Source organism: Bison bison, unplaced genomic scaffold (assembly GCF_000754665.1).
Source record: "Bison bison bison isolate TAMUID 2011002044 unplaced genomic scaffold, Bison_UMD1.0 scf7180017864181, whole genome shotgun sequence".
Lineage (NCBI taxonomy): Eukaryota > Metazoa > Chordata > Mammalia > Artiodactyla > Bovidae > Bison > Bison bison.
Window position 1 is genome coordinate 8,721,164 of NW_011494753.1, and position 21,672 is coordinate 8,742,835.

Sequence of the window (21,672 nt, forward strand, 5' to 3'; positions counted from 1 at the left end):
GCTTCAGGCCTGAGGTCCACGGTCGGCTAGCCGCTCAGCTGTCTGGGATGTGCCTGGTGCTCACGCCTTGTGTGAGTACATGCTTGCACGTGTGTGAAGTCTCTGATTTTCCCCTCCCTCATCCCTGAGATGGTGGAAAGACATAGGGGAGTGGCCAACTTCTTTCCCTCTTTCCCTCCGCTCTTGGTCTCTGTGATCCTGCGAAAAAGTCCCTAAGTGAACTGAGAATAGCAGAGTCCATGGACTCAAAAGATTAAGGTGCCCGTCCTGTCTCGCCAGCCTTCCTGGGGAAACCGTCTTCCCTCTCTGAGCGTCTGTCTCTCCATCTCTTAAAATGGAATTATTTCACTTGTGAGGCTGTGCCTTCCCTGAGACGGGTGGTGATTTGCCCACGGGCACATGGTAAGCCCCTCCCTGCCTCAGGACCTTAGCACATACTGGGCCCTCTGCCCAGAACTCTCTTTTTTTTCTCTCTTCCCTTCTTATTTAATTCTGTCTTCTGGGGGAAACCTGCCTTGGTCGACCCACCTAAAGTCATCATCCTTATTTGTCTCTTTATAGTATGTTTGCTTCTTCTTCATAACGCTCATTGCAACTTGTAATTGGTTATTTACTTGCATCTCCTTTTTTTAGTGTCTGTTTCTTCACTAGACCATAAGCTTTATAAGAACAGAAATAACCATGCTGATCTTGTTCACAGCCATGTCTCCCCTACCCAGCACAGCCCCGAGTGCATATTCAATCAATATGATATAAATTCCTTTTTTGGAATAGGAAATCTATACACATGATACAAAATTCTAAAGTTACAAAAGGATAAAATCTCTCTCAAACACATGGCCGATGGACATCTGTTACTTTGTTTTGAGAAGAGGCTTGCTTTTTCTTGAACATCCTTGATGTTCAAGGATCTTCTCCCCATGTCTTAGTATACTGCTTTAAAACAAATGGTAACAAAAGTAGATATTTTGTTCTGGAGAATCTTCCATGCCATGCATATTATTTTTGTATGGATCTATCATAATTTATTTGGGCTTCCCAGGTGGCACTGGTGGTAAAGAACCTGCCTGTCAATGCAGGAGTCATAAGAGATGCGGGTTTGGTCCCTGGGTCAGGAAGATCCCCTGGAGGAGGGCAACCCACTCCGTATCCTTGCCTGGAGAATCCCATGGTCAGAGGAGCCTGGTGGGCTACAGTCCATAAGGTCGCAAAGAGTCGGACACGACTGACGTGACTTAACACACACACACATCGTAATTTATTTAATCATTTCCAGATTATTAGAATTACTGGAATCCTGCAGCAAAGATATTGAACATATTATTGTCATTTGTGTGAACTTAACTGAAGGATGAACTTCTAGAAGTGGAATTGCTGAGCCAAAGAATATATATTCTTTCAAAATTTTAATGAAACTAATAAATTCTTTTTTACCGGTTTACTTTTTAACTTAAATTCACTTTCACCAAAATGAATATGAGTGCCTGTTTTCAACACCATGTATTAATATTTTACCTTTGCCAATCTTATTGGTAAAAAATTATATATAATTTATATTTCTTTTCTGATAAGTGAGGCCAAGCATCTCTCTCTTTCTCTTTTTTATTGAGGTATAGAACTGGACATGGAACAACAGACTGGTTCCAAATAGGAAAAGGAGTATGTCAAGTCTGTATATGGTCACCCTGCTTACTGAACTTCTATGCAGAGTACATCATGAGAAACGCTGGGCTGGAGGAAGCACAAGCTGGAATCAAGATTGCCAGGAGAAATATCAATAACCTCAGATATGCAGATGACACCACCCTTATGGCAGAAAGTGAAGAGGAACTCAAAAGCCTCTTGATGAAAGTGAAAGAGGAGAGTGAAAAAGTTGGCTTAAAGCTCAACATTCACAAAACGAAGATCATGGCATCTGGTCCCATCACTTCATGGGAAATAGATAGGAAAACAGTGGAAATAGCATCAGACTTTATTTTTCGGGGCTCCAAGATTGCTGCAGATGGTGACTGCAGCCATGAAATTAAAAGACGCTTACTCCTTGGAAGGAAAGTTATGACCAACCTAGATAGCATATTCAAAAGCAGAGACATTACTTTGCCAATTAAGGTCTGTCTAGTCAAGGCTATGGTTTTTCCAGTGGTCATGTATGGATGTGAGAGTTGGACTGTGAAGAAAGCTGAGCGCCGAAGAATTGATGCTTTTGAACTGTGGTGTTGGAGAAGACTCTTGAGAGTCCCTTGGACTGTAAGGAGATCCAACCAGTCCATCCTAAAGGAGATCAGTCCTGAGTGTTCATTGAAAGAGCTGATGTTGAAGCTGAAACTCCAATATTTTGGCCACCTCATGCGAAGAGCTGACTCATTTGAAGAGACCGTGATGCTGGGAAAGATTGAGGGCAGGAGGAGAAGGGGATGACAGAGGATGAGATGGTTGGATGGCATCACTGACTTGATGGATGTGAGTTTGAGTGAACTCCGGGAGTTGGTGATGGACAGGGAGGCCTGGCGTGCTGCGGTCCATGGGGTCGCAGAGTTGGACACGACTGAGCGACTGAACTGAACTGAAGTACACTACTTTATAAGCATCTCTTTATAGTTTAAAATTTATTTGTACTTTCCTCTTCTGTTAATCATGTTTTTGTCCATTTTTTATTGGATTTTTGGTTGGTTGGACCTCTTTGCATACTAAGGACGCTATTCTCTTTTCTGTATGTCATGCAGCATTCCAGCAGGAAACAGATGGAATTCTCAAGTTAGGTTAATTTGTGTGCTGTGCTCAGTTGCTTCAGTCATGTCCAGCTCTTTGCAACCCGAGGAACCATAGCTCACTAGGCTCCTCTGTCCATGGGATTCTCCAGGTAAGAATACTGGAGTGGGTTTCCATGCTCCTCTCCAGGGGATTTTCCTGATCCAGAGATCCAACCGATGTCTTCTGCATTGCCAGGCAGGTTCTTTATCACTAGCACTAGGTTAACTTGGGGAAGGGTTAATAAGGGATTGTTTACAAGGGTATAGGCAGGGAATGGGGTTTCCTTGGTGGCTAAGGTGGTAAAAAAATCTGCCTGTAATGCAGGAGATGTGGGTTTGATACCTGGGTTGGGAAGATCTCTTGCAGGAGGGCATGGCAACCCACTCCAATATTCTTGCTTGAAGAACTCCATGGACAGAGGAGCCTGGCGGGCTACAGTCCACAGGGTCACACAGAGTGGGACATGTCTGAGCACCTTTTTCTCACTCCCTCAGGCAGGGAATGGTGGGAGTTCTTCAGGTAGTTCAGTTTAGTTCAGTCACTCAGTCGTGTCCAACTCTTTTCAACCCCATGAATCGCAGCACGCCAGGCCTCCCTGTCCATCACCAACTCCCGGAGTTCACTCAGACTCATGTCCATCGAGTCTGTAATGCCATCCAGCCATCTCATCCTCTGTCGTCCCCTTCTCCTCCTGCCCCCAATCCCTCCCAGCATCAGGGTCTTTTCCAATGAATCAACTCTTCGCATGAGGTGGCCAAAGTATTGGAGTTTCAGCTTTAGCATCATTCCTTCCAAAGAACACCCAGGACTGATCTCCTTTAGAATGGACTGGTTGGATCTCCTTACAGTCCAAGGGACTCTCAAGAGTCTTCTCCAACACCACAGTTCAAAAGTATCAATTCTTTGGCTCTCAGCTTTCTTCACAGTCCAACTCTCACATCCATATATGACATTTTTCCCACTGGAAAAACCATAGCCTTGACTAGACAGACCTTTGTTGGCAAAGTAATGTCTCTGCTTTTTAGTATGCTATCTAGGTTGGTCATAACTTTCCTTCCAAGGAGTAAGCGTCTTTTAATTTCATGGCTGCAGTTACCATCTGCAGCAATCTTGGAGCCCCGAAAAATAAAGTCTGATGCTGTTTCCACTGTTTCCCTATCTATTTCCCATGAAGTGATGGGACCAGATGCCATGATCTTCGTTTTGTGAATGTTGAGCTTTAAGCCAACTTTTTCACTCTCCTCTTTCACTTTCATCAAGAGGCTTTTGAGTTCCTCTTCACTTTCTGCCATAAGGGTGATGTCATCTGCATATGTCAACCTGCATATCTGAGGTTATTGATATTTCTCCTGGCAATCTTGATTCCAGCTTGTGCTTCCTCCAGCCCAGCGTTTCTCATGATGTACTCTGCATATAAGTTCAATAAGCAGGGTGACACCTGAAGGATACCACTAGAGGGACCTGTTACTGGAGTCCCAGGGAAAGAGTTGTTGGAGAGGGGTGACTTAGAGTACAGGTTCTCCATCTCCCATTGGAGATTCCATTCCAGGAACCCAATTAGAAACCAGAGGGCAAGGGAGCCTGTGGCCCAGGCCACTGCAGGTCAGCTTCACAAGACAGAGAGCAGGGTCGAGGTGGATAAAGAGGGGGTCTGGAGAGGCAAAATGGAAGAGATCCAGCACACGTTTGTTATATGTCTTTTGAATTTGTTCATGATTCTTTAAAACATAGAAATGATTTACTTTTTATGTAGTAGGATCAATCTTTCCTTGTAAAGCTTTCGAACTTATGTCAAATTTAGAAATGCTTTTCTCACTCCCAGTTTATTTTAAAAAAAATCAATTCCATGTTTCCTTCTGGCCTTTTATGGTTTTTATTATCAGCATTTAGTTTTGATCCACTTGAATTTATTTTGGTGTTAGAAGGGAGGGAGGTATCCAATTATGCAATAATGAATCTTTTCCCCATTGATTTGAAATCAGTGGGGAAATTTAGTAAAAACTTGTTTTTAGTAAAAGCTTGTATGAATGAATGACTGAACTGGTAGCATTTCTGGGCACAAAAACTCACCACTGTATCATGTGTTACTCAGCACTAGACCCTATTGTTATCCCTGGGCCCCACCGGGATTCATGTCACACCCTGAGGATTCTCTGAACCTCCAAAGTGGGCATGGTGTGGGTCCACAATAAGATGGAGTTCCTGGGGGGGTGGCCCAGCCAGGAGTACCAGTAGGCTGGTGGGGAGTGGGGTGAGGGTGGACATGCAATTCAGAGCTAGCCCTGTGGGGTGTATAAGGCTGCACGTGTGGGGGCACCCTCTCTCTCGTGGTGCGTGCACACGGGCCAGCACGATCCTAGCGTGCCAGGTGCATACGCGTGCCTGAGTTTGCCAGGTGTGCGTTCAGCTGCAACAGCACGCCAGCCGGGTATGTGCGTGCTTGCAGCCAGGCGTGTGTTTGCAGGTGTGCCCCCAGGGCCACGGGAGTTGCTTGCTCGCATGCTTGAGAGTCCTTCCTGCCGTGGGAATTGAGGAATCTCTCAGGCCCCAGGTTAGCACGTCCTCAGAGGTGGGGGTGGATGTGGGGAGGCGGCCAGTGGGGTAATCAGGCAGGTTTGCAAAGTGTCTTTCTGCTCCTCCCCCTTGCTGGCAGTGGTCACACCTGAGAGCATGGAAATCTGGACTGGGTGATGCTGCCTGCCTGGACAGGTGGAGCCAAGACCTTGCCCAGGGCTTTGGTGGGTCGTGGTGTCCAAAAGGAGTCGTGGAACAAGATGCAAATCAGACGCAGCTGTGCGCTGGGCTATAGCACCCACCCCATAGCCAGGCCAGGAGGGCCCAGCTCTGCGGACAGTCCCACCCAGTCCACTGACTCCCCTGGCTGCCACGTGGGGACACGGAGGCCTGGACAGGGTGTGTCTTGTCCAGAGCCTCTGGTCAGCAGCCCGTCAGGTGTGAACCCTCTGAGATATCCTGCCAGGTGTGGTCAGGTACAGTGGAAGAGCCCCCCACCCCCATATCAGAGGGCTCCTAGTCTGAGGGTGGAGGCACTGGGCATACTGGAGTGAAGGTGATCGTGCGTGACGGAGAAGTCGGGGGTGTGAGTGAAGATGCTGCTACATCAATGGAACCCCGAGGACCAGAAGGGCTTTTCCAGGGAGAACATCCGTGGCTCCCCCAGCAGTGTGCCCTGTACTCTCTGTGGGGTTTTCTGGGGCCCTGACCTCATCTCTGTCTGCAATATAAGAGTTTTGGCTGAGCCCTGAGCTGGAGCCTTCTCTTTCTTCCATCTTTCCTGGCTCAGCCCCTGGGCCCTGACCATCCCTCGGCTGGCTTCTTGTGTTCAGTCACTCAATCAGTTGTCAACACTTACCAATCGGGACTGCTCTAGCCAGGCCACACTGTGGCCACAGAGATGAATGAGAACAGGGCCGTAGACTCCTGCAGGAGGACCCAGCCCAGCCCCTGGGGAGGGGGGCAGGAATGCCTCTGAAAGGGGGTAGGGGTGGCCAGTCCAGGTGCAGGAACAGAATGTACTGAGAGTGAGAGGCCTGGAGTACACAGGTGCCCCCCCTCCTTGAGCAGCATGGGGGGTCTCCAGCCCTCCCTAGGGCAGACATCAAGGCGGAGGAGGCCAGTCCCACTGGGAGGTGAGTTTCCTTCCCGCAGCTCCTTCTCACGCAATGGGCCGGAAGGGGTTGGGGGCCCATTGTTCCCTGGCACGCCAGCACCCCTATCCCTCCCCAGCTGCTGGGTGGGGGGAGCAGTGGAAGGAAGTAGGCTGAGCCCAGGCCCTGGCAAGACCTCTGAGAGGGTGCGGGGTCCCAGGAATGCTGGCTCACTCATATGGGGCCTGGGATACACACAGCTGCTCAAGCCACATCCAGATCCTGAGTTCAGTCCTGCCTGAGACTTTCCCAGTATTCCTGGTGTGTGTGTGCATGTATGTGTGGAGCACTGACTTAATACCTGACGTATTATACACTCCATCTCCTCCCCAGCCCTGTGGGGTAGGATTATTATCTCCAGTTGCAAGTTGAGAAAATATAGACCTGGGAAGGTTATGCAACTGGCCCAGGGTGTGTGGGGGAGCTGAGATTTAGATTTCTTTCTGTGAGCCAGCCTCCTGCCTTATCCCCTCGCCCTTTCCCAGGCCTTGCTGGAGATCAGACTCTTATTAATTACCTGCCCAGGAGGAGTGGGAGGGTGCAGAGGCGAAGGGTTGACCTGGGGAAGCATATTGAGTATCACCATGTTTCTAATACTAGAAACATCGCTGGCACACAGGACCTAAAGGGAGAGTGCAGGTGGCCTCAAGGGAGGCCAGAGGCTGCCTCCCCCCTTAGTGAGGGTTAGGTGCATTGGGCAGCTGCGCTGCGTGCTAAGTTGATTCAGTCATGTCCAACTCTGTGCAACCCTATGGATTGTAACCCCCCAGGCTCCTCTGTCCATGGGATTTTCCAGGCAAGAATACTGGAGTAGGTTGCCATGCCCTCCTCCAGGGGATCTTCCTGACCCAGGGATTGAACCCACATTTCTTATGTCTCCCGCGATGGCAGGTGGGTTCTTTACTTCTAGCACCACGTTAGGCAGGCTCTGCACTCAAAAATATCCCCTCCCCTGCACAGCCTAAGAGTTGCTGCTACAGCTACAGATCCTTGAATTATGTCCCCAATTTCAGGGGCATCTTGTGAATCAGGTGTTACGTTATGGGTCGAGGGGTAACCAGAGTGCAGGGTCTTGGGGAGCACATTTTGAAAGAGGGTATCATTAAGGGATGGAGAACTCAGCTCAGGGTGGAGGAATGACCTCTGGTGGCAGCCCCCTTTCATAGAGAGGAGCCAATGCCAGGGTTAAGGTGGAGGGCTGACTCAGGGATTGACTCTTTGAACTACATAAAGTTTGCAGTATGAAAATCCAGCCTCTGGTTTCCCCTACCCAGATGGTGCACTCACCACCCTTCTTTCAGAAGTCTGCTCCCTCCTCAGATTTCTCTGTCAGTTGGAACATCTTTTCTTGGGCAGCAAGTTGCCTTTGGACTAAGACTAATCTGGGCAGATCTGGGGTGGGAGGGTTTCCTAGTGACTGGGTTCATTTGCATAGGGACCAAGGGGATCCTGGGCAGAGGTCACCCTGAGGAGAAGGAGGAACCAGGAAGGACCACCCACCCCAGTGTCACACTCCTTTTCAGAGAAGGATTGAGCTGGGCCAACAATAAGAATAGTTATGTTTTACTAACTGGTTGTGTGTGAGCTCAGTTGTGTCCAGCTCTTTGTGACCACACAGACTGTAGCCTGCCAGGCTCCTCTGTCCATGGAATTTTCCAGGCAAGAATACTGGAGCGGGTTGCTATTTCCTACTCCAGTTTTATTAACTACACCACAGTAAAAAAAAAAAAAAAAGAATAGTGATGTGTTTTTTTTTCCAATTTGCCAAGAAACCCAGCCTTTTGGAGTCTCAGGGAGTACTGAGGGTGAGGGTAAGATTGCTTTGCACTAAAGGCATGGGGAGGAGTGGGCAGGGCAGGAGAAGATGACAAACGGGGTCTCTTATGTGGCTCTGCTAGCTTTTTTCTACGCCACTGTCTTTCCTGGGCCTGGTTTGCAGGGTCTACCTGCCAAGGTGGCAGGTGTGCTGTGACTATTTGGACCAAAGGTAGATTCTGTTCTGAGGGGACCCAACGCTGACTGACAAATGGGTGGTTCAATCAAACTCCTCTCTCAAGAACCTGAACTGAGGGGTTGTTTTTTAATTTAAAAATAAAAAAAAAAGTTTTATTTGGCGGCACCAGGTCTAAGTTGCAGCGCTTGAGATCCTTGATCTTCACTGCGGCACGAGGACTCTTTATTTGAGGCATGCGAACGGTTAGTTGCAGCATATGGGATCTAGTTCTCTGACCAGGGATGGGATCTAGTTCTCTGACCAGGCATGGAACCTGGCCCCTCTGCATTGACAGCGAGGAGACTTAGCCACTGGACCACCAGGGAAGTCCCATGAACTGAGTTATGTAAAGGAAAGTGCTAGTTAGGGGTGGATGCCTCTGATAAAAGGAGTTGAGAGTCTGAACTGGACAAGATAGGAGACTTTGAAAAATCACTTAATTTCCCCTGTTAGGCTGACATGAAATTCCCAGCCCAGGGCTTTTCCCAGTATAGGGGTCTCCCCACCATTTCATCTTTGCCAAATTACCCTTCCCCAGTGCCCTGCACCCCGCAGTTTGCCAGATTCTCGTGTGATGTTGCCCATAGCAGACCAGGGATCATTGCCAGTGGCCTGATCTTGGTTTATGGTAAGACCTCAGAGCTGGCTGAGGATGGGGGATCAGAGGCCCAGTGAAAGGGAGGGACTTGCCCAAATTTACCACACCTATAACCTGAGTTCAGGGCTCCTAATCCTCCAGCCCAGTTTTCTCTCCAACTCTTCACACGGTTCAATGATCGTATTGCATTTCTGAGCTGCCCTGTTCTAGCCAGACAGTCCTGGCTAAGGAGGTGAGGCAGGGGAATAGACCCAGCTCTGAGTCCCTCCCCCACCAATTCTGAGCCTTGTGTTCCTTATCTCTAAAGGGGTGGTCACAGTATCTGCCTTCTGAGGTTTTTGTGAGAACAACCTGGGATGATGTATGTCCAGGGCCTGCCCAGAAAGGGACAGGACAGAACTGTTTCAGTCTGCCTCCAGCCTGCTGTGGGAGGCAGAAGGTGCATGGGGGGCAAAGTCTCCACGTCCCATTTCTGCTCCTTTGGCCCTGGCACGAAGGGAGCCCTAAGTCAGCCCAAGTGAGTTAAAGATTGGCCAGGTGTGCGTGAGAAGCTCAGGCCAACTTCTGACCACAGGGAGCCAGCCAGGGCAGTGACCTAGGGTGACCGCCGCTGGGCCTTGACTGAGTCTTGGATGGGCAAAGTATGGTAGTGTCTGTTTGTTGCTTGTTGGGGGGCTTTACAAGGGGACAACAGAGGATGAGATGGTTGGATGGTATCATCGAATCAATGGACGTGAGTTTCGGTAAACTCTGGGAGCTGGGGATGGACAGGGAGTCCTGGTGTGCTGCAGTCCATGGGGTCACAAAGAGTCGGACACAACTGAGAGACTGAACTGAACGTGTGCCGATAGGGTGCCTTAGTGGAGTTTTCCAGTAGTTAGAGGCTCCAGAAGGATAGGACCATGTCCCTGACAGACTGGAGCTCCCAGAGCAAGGGCCCATCTCCTTGCTCAGACAGGGAGGTGTTTCTTGAGATTCCCAGGCCTGGGCTGCAGCCCAGTTATTAGACTGGGCCTTGCAGAGCAGGCTCATTTCCCCCTCAGACTGGAGCCCCCCGGTAGGGCTGCTGTCTCCTTCCTCAGCTTGCGACATGCAGGAACGGGTCTCAGGTTCCCAGGATAGGACTGTCCTCTCCCTCGGACCACAATTCCCTGGGGCAGAGCTATGCCTCCTTCGTCTGACAGGTGAGCTGGCTTTCCTCAGAGGTTTCCTTGAGGAGTTTGCTTTGGGTTTGAGGACAGGCCTGGAAACAGACAAGTGGAGCTCAAGTGAGGTGCTTTCTTCCTCCAGGACTTTAACAGAGAATCTGGCTGGTTTTGTTCTTTTTCTTTTTTTTAATTAATTAATTAATTTATCTGTGGCTGTGCTGGGACTTCATTTCCGTGTGCAGGCTTTCTCTAGTTGCGGCGAGTGGGGGCTAGTCTGTAGTTGCAGCGCATGGGCTCCTGACTGTGGTGGCTTCTCTTGCGGCAGAGCATGGGCTCGAGGCACGTGGGCTTTGTAGTTGTGGTGCACAGGCTTATTGCCCAGCAGCATGTGAGATCTTCCCACACCAGGGATCAAACCCGTGTCCCCTGCATTGGCAGGCAGATTCTTTACCACAGGACCACCAGCGAAGTCCTGATTTTACTCTTATATTATTTTCTTCAAAACCGCAGACAGCCATGATTATTTCCAGAAGGTTGGGGCAATTCAGCCACTGGATGAACACTTTGGAAATGAGGTCTGGCTTGTTTTCATCTCATCTCTGCTGCTGCTGCTGCTGCTAAGTCGCTTCAGTCATGTCCGACTCCGAGCGACCCCATAGACAGCAGCCCACCAGGCTCGCCCGTCCCTGGGATTCTTCAGGCAAGAACACTGGAGTGGGTCATCTCATCTCAGAGAACTGCAATTTGTAGGACATATAAGGCTGAATCTTGATTAGAAACAAAGAAGGCAAAAATTAACTGAAGGAACGTGTCAGCAAGAGTGCAGATGGCGTGTATTAGGTAGTAGCGGTCTTGTTGGCCGAAGGTGGCATTGCAGCTTAGCTCGTTAGTCCTTGTGGTTATCGCTCAGAAGCGGTAGGAAGTGAGGTCCAGCAGTCAAGTATATGGGCTAGTTGGAAAGGGGTGCTGGCAGGATCAAAAGTCAGTAAAGTCCCTCCTAGGACCTCCTAGGACACCTAGGGACTGGTCACCATCTGAGCCATCTTCTTACTAAATTTTCAATTTGAACTATTTAGTGGCTATTTTTCCTACAGAATACATCTCTAATACAGGGATAAGAGGCAATAGGAAAAGAGGATTCACTTTGCAGAACTCACTCGACTGCCCATGTGGATGAAGCTATTTCAGGATAGCTGTGTGGGCACAGCCGTTCTTCTCTGTCATTCTCTTCTACCTCCTAGGACCCTCCCTGAGAATTCTTCCATCATTTTCCCTAACCCGCCAAGGGAGTCACACTATACCCAGTCGGTCTCTCAAGTATAAAGATGTGTCCTTGGAAAGAGCCTTGGGCTGGACGGGCAATAAGGAGGCAGGTGGTCAATTCAGATGTGTGTGGGAAGAGATGAAGACCAAGTCTTAGCATCCTCAAGTTCTGTTTTTCTGTATCCATTTTTGTGTGTGTGTGTGTGTGTGAAGGGCCTTGTTCATACATATGAAACATAATGAACAGGAACTTCCCCGATGGTCCAGTGGCTAAGACTCCAAACTTCCAATGCAGGGGGCCCGGGGTTCCATCCTTGGTCAGGGAACTAGATCTGGAATGCCACAGCTAAAGATCTTGCATACCGAAATTAAGACCTGGTGCAGCCAGATAAATAAACATTAAAAAAAAAAAACAAAACATAGTGCATAGGTCTCTCATTTTGTGAAGACCAAAGAAAACTTAGTATGCACTTAGAAGAGAGTGCTCTTATAAGATGGAAGTAATTCTGCTCTCTGCCTCCATTTTGCAGGTGGAAACACTGGCGCATCGGATGGGAAGAGAGGGCTCTGGAACTACAGATATGAGCATGGTGAGTGCACCTCCCCCAGGGCCCCATGAAGACAGGGGACAGCCTGGGCCTTTGTTCCCTAATGTTTTTGCAATATCTTTGTTGGACTACTTGCCTTTTGTGTTCTTAATTGATAGGCCATTTTTGGAACAGTTTTAAAGTACTGAGAGTGCCCGTGTACCTGCCTTCCCTGCTCCCAGTTTCCCCTGTTACTAACATCTTGTATTACTTGCAATAATCGTAATCATTTTACAATTAGTGAATCAGTATTGATACATTTCTAGTAACTAAAATCCATAGTTTACAACAGGGTTCATTCTTGTTGTACATTCTTTGGGTCAAGACAAATGCCGTGTACCCACCGTTATGGCACTGACAGAATCGTTTCACTGCCCTAAAACCGCTCTGTGCTCCTCCTGTTCATCTCCCCCTCCTCCCGGCCACCTTCTTATCCTTGAACTTGTGGCAACCACTAATCTGCTACTGTCTCCATTGTTTTACTTTTTTCAGAATGTCATATAGTTGGATTCATAAAAATGGTAACCTTTTCAGATTGGCTTCTTTCAGTTAGCAATATGTGTTTAAAGTTCCTCCATGTCTTTTCATGGCTTTTATCCTTGTTTCCTTTTATTGAACACAATACTTTATTATGTTTTACTTGCCTTTAAAACCTTAGTAAAATATGCATAACAAAATTTACCATTTTAACTATTTGTGTGTCAATCAGTGGCATTAAGTATATTCACGATGCAACTATTACTACTATTCATTTCTAGAATTTTTCATCATCCCAAACAGAAACTCTGCAGTTGTTAAACAGTAACTCTCCATTCTTCCCTTCCCAACCCCTTCCCCAGCCCTTGGTGACCTCTAAAATTCTTTCTCTATAAATTTGCCTAATCTAGATACCTCACGTCGGAGAAGGCAATGGCACCCCACTCCAGTACTCTTGCTTGGAAAATCCCATGGACGGAGGAGCCTGGTGGGCTGCAGTCCATGGGGTCACTAAGAGTCAGACATGACTGAGCGACTTCACTTTCACTTTTCACTTTCATGCATTGGAGAAGGAAATGGCAACTCACTCCAGTGTTCTTGCCTGGAGAATCCCAGGGATGGCGGAGCCTGGTGGCTGCGGTCTATGGGGTCGCACAGAGTCGGACACGACTCAAGTGACTTAGCAGCAGCAGCAGCAGCAGATACCTCACGTAAGTGGAATCATATAATATGTGTCCTTTTGTACCAGGCTTATTCCACTTAGCATAATGTTTTCAAAGTTTACACATATTGTAGAATGCCATTCCTTTTTCATGGCTGAATACCATTCCATTATATGTTGATGCCACATTTTATTTATCCGTACACCTGTTGTTGGACACTTGGGTTGTTTCCACCTTTTAACTATTGAGAATAATGCTGCTCTGGACATTTCTATACAAGTTTTTGTTCAAACACCTGTTTTCAGTTCTTTTATATAAATACCTTAGACTTGTTGGGTCACATGGTAATTATATGCTTAACTTTTTGAGGAACTGCCTAACCATTTTCCACAGGGATTGTATCATTTTATATTCATCCTTGTAATGCACAAAGGTTACAGTTTTTCCAGGTCCCCATCAACATGTTAATGTCCATTTTTTAAATTGTGATATAATTGACATAACATTATTATAGTATCAGATATAAAACAATGATTCACTATTTGTATATATTGCAAAATGATCACCACACAAATCTAGTTAACATAAGTCACCACACATAGTTACAATTTTTTTCTTGTGATGATTACTTTTAAGATTTACTCTCTTAGCATCTTTCAAATATGCAAAATACTGTTGTTAACTAAAGTTACAATACTATACATTACATTCCCATTACTTACTTTATGGCTGGAAGTTTGTACTTTTTAACATCCTTCACCCATTATGAAACCCCTGTCCCCACCCCTACCTCTGGCTATGACCAATTTATTCTCTAGATACGTGAGCTTGTTTTTTTTTTTGTTTGTTTGGGGTATTGGGACTTTGTGTTTATTTTTAGATTTCTCATATAAGTGAGTTCATATGTTATTTGGCTTTCTCTGTCTGGATTATTTCATTTAACATAATGCCCTCAAGATTGATTCACATTGTTGCAAATTTTAATTATATAATAATGGATAATTAATATATATAATGTATATAATTACAGATTCATGGGGCTGGAAGATCCCCTGGAGGAGGTCGTGGCAACCCACTCCAGTATTATTGCCTGGAGAATCCCATGGCAGGTTATGGTCCATGGGGTCACAAAGAGTCAGACATGACTCAAACAACTTAGCATACACCTCTTATTCTGTCAGTCGGCCTTTTTGTTTTGTTGATGGTTTCCTTTACCATGAAGAAGTTTTTTAGTTTGGTGTAGTCCTGTTTGTTTATTTTTGCTTTTGTTCCCACTGCCTTTGGTTTCAAACCCAAAAAATCACCACCAAGACTAATATCAAGGAGCTTACCACTTATGTTTCCTTCTAGTTTTATGGTTTCAGGTCTTATGGATATATCTTTGATCCCTTTTGAATTAATTTGTGTGTGTGGTGTAAGATAGCAATCCAATTTCATTCATTTGCATTTGACTGTCCTGTTTCCCAACACTGGTTGTTGAAGAGACCACCCTATCCCCATTGGATATTTTTGACTCCTTTGTCAAAAATTGATTGACCATGTATGCATAGATTTATTTCTGGGCTCTCTGTTCTGTTCTATTGTGTCTGTTTTTAGGCCAATACCATACTGTTTCGATGACTATACCTTTGTAATACAGTTTGAAATCAGAGATTATGATGCATCCAACCGTATTCTTTCTTCTCAAAGTTGTTTTGGTTATTTGGGATCTTTTTTTATGCTTCTATGCCAATTTTAGGATTGTTTGTTATGTATCTGTTTAAAATGCCATTGGAATTCTGATAGGGATTGTCTTGAATCTGTAGATTGCTTTGGAAAGTATGGACATTTTAGAATATTAATTCTTCCAATCCATTAGCACAGAATATCTTTCCATTTATTTGTTTCTTCTTCACTTTCTCTCACCAGTGTCTTATTGTTTTCAGTGTGCTTGCGTGTGTGTTTGGTTGCTCAGTCGTGTCTGATTCTTTGTGACCCCATGGACTATAGCCCAGCAGGCTCCTGTCCATGGGATTTTTCAGGCAAGAATACTGGAGTGGCTTAACAAACTCTTGACTCCTATGTCTTTTGCATTGCAGGTGGATGCTTTACCTGCTGAGCCATTGGGAAGAAGTCCAATTTTAAGTGGGTTTCTTTTACCTCCTTAGTTAAATTTATCTGTAGATATTTTATTCTTTTTGAAGCAATTGTAAGTGGGATTGCTTTCTTAATTTCTCTTTCCAATAGTTCACTATCAGTGTATAGAAATGCCACAGATATTTGCATATTGATTTTGAATTCTGAAACTTTACTGAATTTGTTTATAATTTCTAGTAATTTTTTAGTGGAGTCTTTAAGGTTTTCTAAATGTAATATCATGTCATCTGCAAATAGGACAGTTTTACTTCTTCCTTTTCAATTTGGATGCTTTTTAATTTATTTTTCTTGTCTAAATGGTCTGGGAAGGACTTCCAACACTATGTTCAATAAAAGTAGTGAGAGTGGGCATCCTTGTCTTGTTCATGATCTTAGAAGAATGCTTTTAGCTTTCACCATTGAGTATGATGTTAACAGTGAGCTTATCATATATGGCCTTTATTATGTGAGGTACATTCCCTCTATATCTACTTTGTTGAGTTTTTTAAATATCAAAAATGGATGTTGAATTTTATTAAATGCTTTTTCTGCATCTATTGAGGTGATCATATGATCATAGGTTAGTTTTTTTTTTTTTTTTTCCCCCACACTGCACAGCTTGCACAATCTTAGTTCCCCGACCAGTGATAGAATCTGGGCCCTGTGCAGTGTAAGCATGGAATCCTAACTAGCAGATTGCCAGGGGATTCCCAAATAACAGTCTAGTTTTTAATTTTTATTGTAGCCATTCTGCTGCTGCTGCTGCTAAGTCGCTTCAGTTGTGTCTGACTCTGTGAGACCACATAGACGGAAGCCCACCAGGCTCCCCCGTCCCTGAGATTCTCCAGGCAAGAACACTGGAGTGGGTTGCCATTTCCTTCTCCAATGCATGAAAGTGAAAAGTGAAAGGGAAGTCGCTCAGTCGTATCCTACTCTTAGTGACCCCATGGACTACAGCCTACCAGGCTCCTCCATCCATGGGATTTTCCAGGCGAGAGTACTGGAGTGGGGTGCCATTGCCTTCTCCAATAGCCGTTCTAGTAGGTGTGAAATGGTACCTCGTTGTGTTTTTGATTTGCATTTCCCTAATAACTAATAGGGCTTCCCAGGTGGCGCTAGTGGTAAAGAACCCACCTGCCAATGCAGGTTAGACATAAAAGACATGGGTTTGGTCTCTGGATTGAGAAGGTCCCCTGGAGGAGGGCATGGCAACTCACCCCAGGATTCTTGCCTGGAGAATCACATGGACTGAGGAGCCTGGCAGGCTGCAGTCCTTGTGGTCACACAGAATTGGACACATGCATGCAATAACTAATAATGTTGAGTATTTTTTCATGTACTTGTCCCTTTGCATATCTTCTTCAGAGAACTGTCTATCTGTGTCTTCTGCCCCTTTCTTTTTTTAGTTTTGTTGAGACATGACTGATGTATAGCGTTCTGTAAGTTTAAGGTGTACAGCATAATGATGGACTTATAAGCATCATGAAATGATTATCACAATAAGTTTACTGAACATCTATCATCTTGAATAGATACAAAATTAAGGAAATAGAAAAAATTATTTCTTGTGATGAGAACTTTTAGGATTTACTCCTAACAACTTTCATATATAATGTACAGTAGTGTTAATTATATTAATCACATTATATATCACATTTCTAGTACTTATTTACCTTATAACTGGAAATTTGTGCCTTTTGACCACCTTCATTCAAATTTTCCCTCCCCCACTGTAACCACAAATCTAATCTCTGTTTCTATGAGGTTGTTTATTTTTTGAAGTATAGTTGGCCTACAATTGTATGGTATATATAGCTGTTAATTAAAAAGAAAGAAAGGAAAAGAAACAAGGTTCCTCAGTGACCCCCCACCCTTCCCTTCCCTCTGCCTCAGAACGCCAGCAACTTCTTCACTTGATGTGGAAGCGCAGCCGTGCCTGCACGTGCTCACAGGGGGCATGCTTCATGGTCAGCCCATAGGTGGGGGTTAGGTCCACTTTCACACCTGGTGGCACGCTGAACTCCAGCCGCTGCAGCAAGATGGCCAGGAAGAGGAAGACCTCCCACCTGGCCATGACCTCCCCTATGCACCGGCGCTTGCCCATGCCGAAGAGTAACACTTTCTCGCTTGCCGTCTTATCAATGGTGGTGCCATCAGACGTGAGGAATCTCTCTGGCCGGAACACAGATGGGTCCCCCCACAGCTTCCTGCAAGATGAACAGAGGAAGTGGAATCTCTGGGTTGGGGAGACCCTTCAGGGGAAAGGCCTGGTGGGGGGGACTTCTGTGTTAGAATAGATCTAATAGAGCAAGGAAAGGAGAGTGGAGAAAGGAGCCAAACTGTTTTCTGATGCTTGTTTCTTTACATAGCTCTCTCTAAAATCACCAGCTTTGGAAATAGTACTTTTTAATAGTAACTTGCTATTTTAAAGAAATCATACTTTAAAAGAAGTTCAAAGAAGGAACATCTGTCCATCTCTATCCTACTCAATATACAAAGGGGACCAACAGTCCATCCTCGTTTATGCTTATGGTTTTGTAGTAATTATCGATAGCATCTTTTTTTACGCTCAGAAGGGCCCTAGTTTGGATGGTAAATTATATGATTCTTCTACTTATCGACTAAAGTGGGATTATCCAAAGAAGTCCCTAAGTTATTCACATCAGAATCACCTGAGGTACTCCACCTTACCACCCGATGCAGAACGTTGGGGTACAGAGCACCATAATCTATAACCAACTTCCTAGTCAATGCACTAAAGGGAGAAACATGGACCTACATTTTACGCCTTAGAGCAGGCTAACTAGCCATCGAGGCAGCATTCCTTTATTGTGTAACCAGTTCCTAGGGGGCCAAACGGCTTTCCTGACTGCTGAACATCACACATTTTCCAGTGGGGGATGTGTACTCACGGGTCATGGTTGACTTGCCACTGGTTTATGAAGACACAGCGTTCCTTGGGTATGAAGAAGCCATTCAGTGTCGTATCCCTTGTTGTGCTAAGGAGGGAAGAGGGCTCTGTCAGTTTCAGGGGCTGGAAAATTGAGGTGTGTCTCTGGAAGGGTTTCTTTTTTAACCATTAAAAAAATGGACATATAATTATTGGCATCTTTTAAAAACTTTTTTTTGGTCCCATGCCTGTGGCATGTGGAACTTTATCTCCCCAACCAGGGGTTGAGCCCACATCCCCTGCACTGGAAGGCAGAGTCTTAACCCCTGGATCACTGAGGAAGTCCAAAAATTGACATATAGCTAATTTACAATGTTGTATTAGTTTCAGATATACAGCAAAGTGATTCAATTTATCTGTAAAACTGAATCCCAAACTCCTAATTTTATCTGTAAAACTGGATCACCTTGCTGAAACTAATTGAAACAAATTAGTTTGTTTCAAAGTTTGCTGAAACTTTGCTGAAACAAATCACATCCAAAACTAATACAACATTGTAAATTGATATACACGTATTCTTTTTCAGATTCTTTTCCATGATAGGTTATTAGAAGATATTGAATATGCCTCCATGTGCTATATAGTATATCCTTGTTGTTATTATCTATTTTATATATAATAGTTGTATATACGTTAATCCCAAACTCCTAATTTCTCTCTCCAGAAGTAGGGGACAAAACATGGCAAAGACTACAGGGGTGGGAGGGCAGAACACGCAGTCCTTACCTGTGCGGGTGGTGAAGGGGACAAAGGAGGAGAGTAGGAAGGTCTCCAGGATGAAGGCCCCCTCCCCCACCTTAGGAGGTTCCTGCGCCTACCTCCACCCTACTCCATTAGCCTGCCCACCGTGGTCTCCCCACTGTATACTAGGAGGGAATATCAGGAGCAAAGAAGGGTTGAAATGGTTCTTCCCCTTTCTCAGATCCTGCTCTTCAACAAATGTTTATTAAACTTTTGTCTGTAGCCAACTCTACCCTTGGCCATTCTCCGGAGCTAAATAGCAGGGAGTCTGGGCCAGTCCTGGGGAGTTCCCAGTCTGGCTGAGGAGTTAGGCCTCTTCCTCTGGGAATAACTAGACCAACATATGGACTGAAGTAAGTGCTTGCTAACTCTCTTGACATTCTTAACGTCCCAGGACCTAATCCTATAGCACAAACGGCTCTAAATCTTGCAAAATATCAGACTGAGGTTATGCCAGCTGGATGAGTCAAGAAAGGCTTCTAGGGGATGGGAAGTTTGTGTTAGAATAGGATAAGATAGGATTCTGGTAGCCAGAGAAGAGGTAGAAGGTATTCCAAGCAGAAGCTCCAGCACAAGCAAAATTGGAGGCTGGCCGGTTCATGTTCGTGAGGGGTGGTTAGGCCAGCCTGGCTGGGTTGAGCATACTTGAAGGAGGGAATGTGAGTGGAGGTGAATGAGAGCTGAGGTCAGAGTTTGGTTTTCTGAGAGCTGGGTACTTTGATCATGTTTGGACTGGATTGGGGCAGAGTAGAAGCCAAGGTCTGGGAGGAATCTGGTGTCATAGCCAGGAAGGAGATGCCAAGGCCAGGGCTGAGAAGCAGGAGGGAAAAGAGGGCAAAGACTTCAGGGATGCGAGGGCAGAAGAAGCAGGCCTCACCTGTGTGGGATGGTGAAGGGGACGAAGGAGGAGTGTCGGAAGGTCTCCAGGATGAAGGACTCCAAATAGGGCAGCTGGGGTCTGTCGGAGAGCCGGGGCCGCCGTGCCCTGCCAACCACTCTGTCTACAGAGCACAGAGGACAGACAAGGCTTAGGGGCTGTCTCCCCTGCTCCATGGCATCTGCATCCCTGTTCATACCAGGCATCACCCTACGTGGTACTATGCAAGTTTACAGGTCTGAGACCCAGTGACCCTCCAGTATCTTCTAGGCAAGGATGGGCACCACCGCATACCCAGGGCTTAGTAGACACATAACAGCTGTATGTAGATTGTACAGATGACCTTGGACCCCAAGGCTTCCCTCCACCAGAGGGCTGGGGGACACCACATACCCAGCTCCTCCTGGATCTTTCTCTGTATCTTAGGATTTATCACAAGGTACATAAGGCTCCAGGAGATGGCTGTTGTGATGGTGTCAAACCCTGGACAACATGGGGCATGGTGAGGAAGAAAGGAAGACAAGAATGAGAAGGCAGTATTTACCAAGCACCCACCAAGTATGTATTAAGCACTGTCTTTCTCTGCTTCCTTCCCCAAAGATCCTCACCTTGACTTTTCTAAGGGCTGAGGCAGAGTCTCCTCTGCACAAACTTGAGTAACTGCTTTTAAGTTTAGCTGCTGGGATTACAAGGGCCTGGACTTATAGACTAAAGAAGCCTTTATTGTTTAGATGGGGAAACTGACCCAGAGGAGGAGAGGGACTCGGCTGGGTTTTCACCGGGAGTTGGTGGTACCTCTGGGGCTCAAACCTTGAGCCTGGGCCTGGTCTCTGCGTCCTGTACCACCTGACTTGTGGTTGATGGGTTATCTGATGGACCCCAGGGCTGGGCAGGGCTGTGGGGTGAGCATCAGGCACTGAGGGATGGAGGGGCAAGAGTCTGGCTCCTACCAGCCGCAAAGAGGTCGTTGACAAGGTTGACAGTCTTCTCCTGGGAGATGAGGCGACTGCTGGCTCGGGAGTTATCCTCACTGTGCTTGAACAGGGCGCCTATGATGTCCTGGACACTGTTCTGAGGGGGCATAAGTTTAGGGTCACCCCAGCCCTCCTGGAGTGGAAGGCTGGAGCCCCTTGTCCCATCCTTTCTGGCCCCAGCTGCTGGCGTCTGGGCAGGAAGTTGAGCTCACAGCAGCAGCTGTGTGTGCTGTCGCTTCAGTCATGTACGGACTGTAGCCTACCAGGCTCCTCTGTCCATGGGATTCTCCAGACAAGAATACTGGAGTGGGTTGCCATGCCCTCCTCCAGGGGATCTTCCCGACCCAGGGATTGAGCTCACGTCTCCTGCCTTGGCAGGAGGGTTCTTTACCACTAGCACCACCTGGGAAGCTCAGTAGCAGCCCTAGGTAGGGCTTAAAGTATCATTTCATACTCCATTGACCCTTCCTCTCAATAACTCCAGGGGTCCAATTTCACAGGAGGGGGTTGGTGTGAGTACAGGGAAGCAAAGTGACACGTGAGCTGGGAATTAGCCTCTGTCAGGGTTCAGGTTCCTGTAAAACAAAAGCCTTCTCCTAATAACAGCACCCCACATTGCGGGCTCTGCCAGGGCCCCATGCACGGGGTTACCTCTCTGGGGCTTTGAGCAGCCCTGAGAAGGATGCTGTAGGCCTGAGGAAACTGAGGCCAGAGAGGGAGAGGGACTGGCTCCAGGTCACACAGCTGGTCCGAGGTGTCCCAGAGACTTCCTGGGCCTTGGCCACACCCCAGCTGTGTGGGTGCCTTGGTGCTGGGCGAGTGGGGCCACACCCAGACTCTAGGTGCCCTCATACCACCTGCACCCTGG

At 46.5% G+C, this 21,672-nt stretch overlaps 1 protein-coding gene and 1 long non-coding RNA gene across 2 annotated transcripts in view; one reads left to right on the forward strand and one right to left on the reverse strand.

Annotated features, from left to right (window-relative positions):
* Positions 1-9,450: 9,450 nt before the first annotated feature.
* Positions 9,451-12,926, forward strand: LOC104990988. The gene is made up of 3 exons (XR_825561.1): positions 9,451-9,753; positions 11,952-12,011; positions 12,896-12,926. It is a non-coding gene; the product is annotated as an uncharacterized LOC104990988 (long non-coding RNA).
* Positions 12,927-17,012: 4,086 nt separating this feature from the next.
* LOC104991054 (cytochrome P450 1A2) overlaps positions 17,013-21,672 on the reverse strand; it is a 6,824-nt gene continuing 2,164 nt past the window's right edge. The window contains exons 4-8 of the mRNA XM_010843412.1: positions 20,781-20,901; positions 20,224-20,313; positions 19,831-19,954; positions 18,175-18,261; positions 17,013-17,469 (exon numbers count right to left, since the gene is read on the reverse strand). Coding sequence (XP_010841714.1) covers positions 17,172-17,469; positions 18,175-18,261; positions 19,831-19,954; positions 20,224-20,313; positions 20,781-20,901 — 720 coding nt within the window. The 3' untranslated portion in view covers positions 17,013-17,171. The remainder of the gene's footprint in view (positions 17,470-18,174; positions 18,262-19,830; positions 19,955-20,223; positions 20,314-20,780; positions 20,902-21,672) is intronic.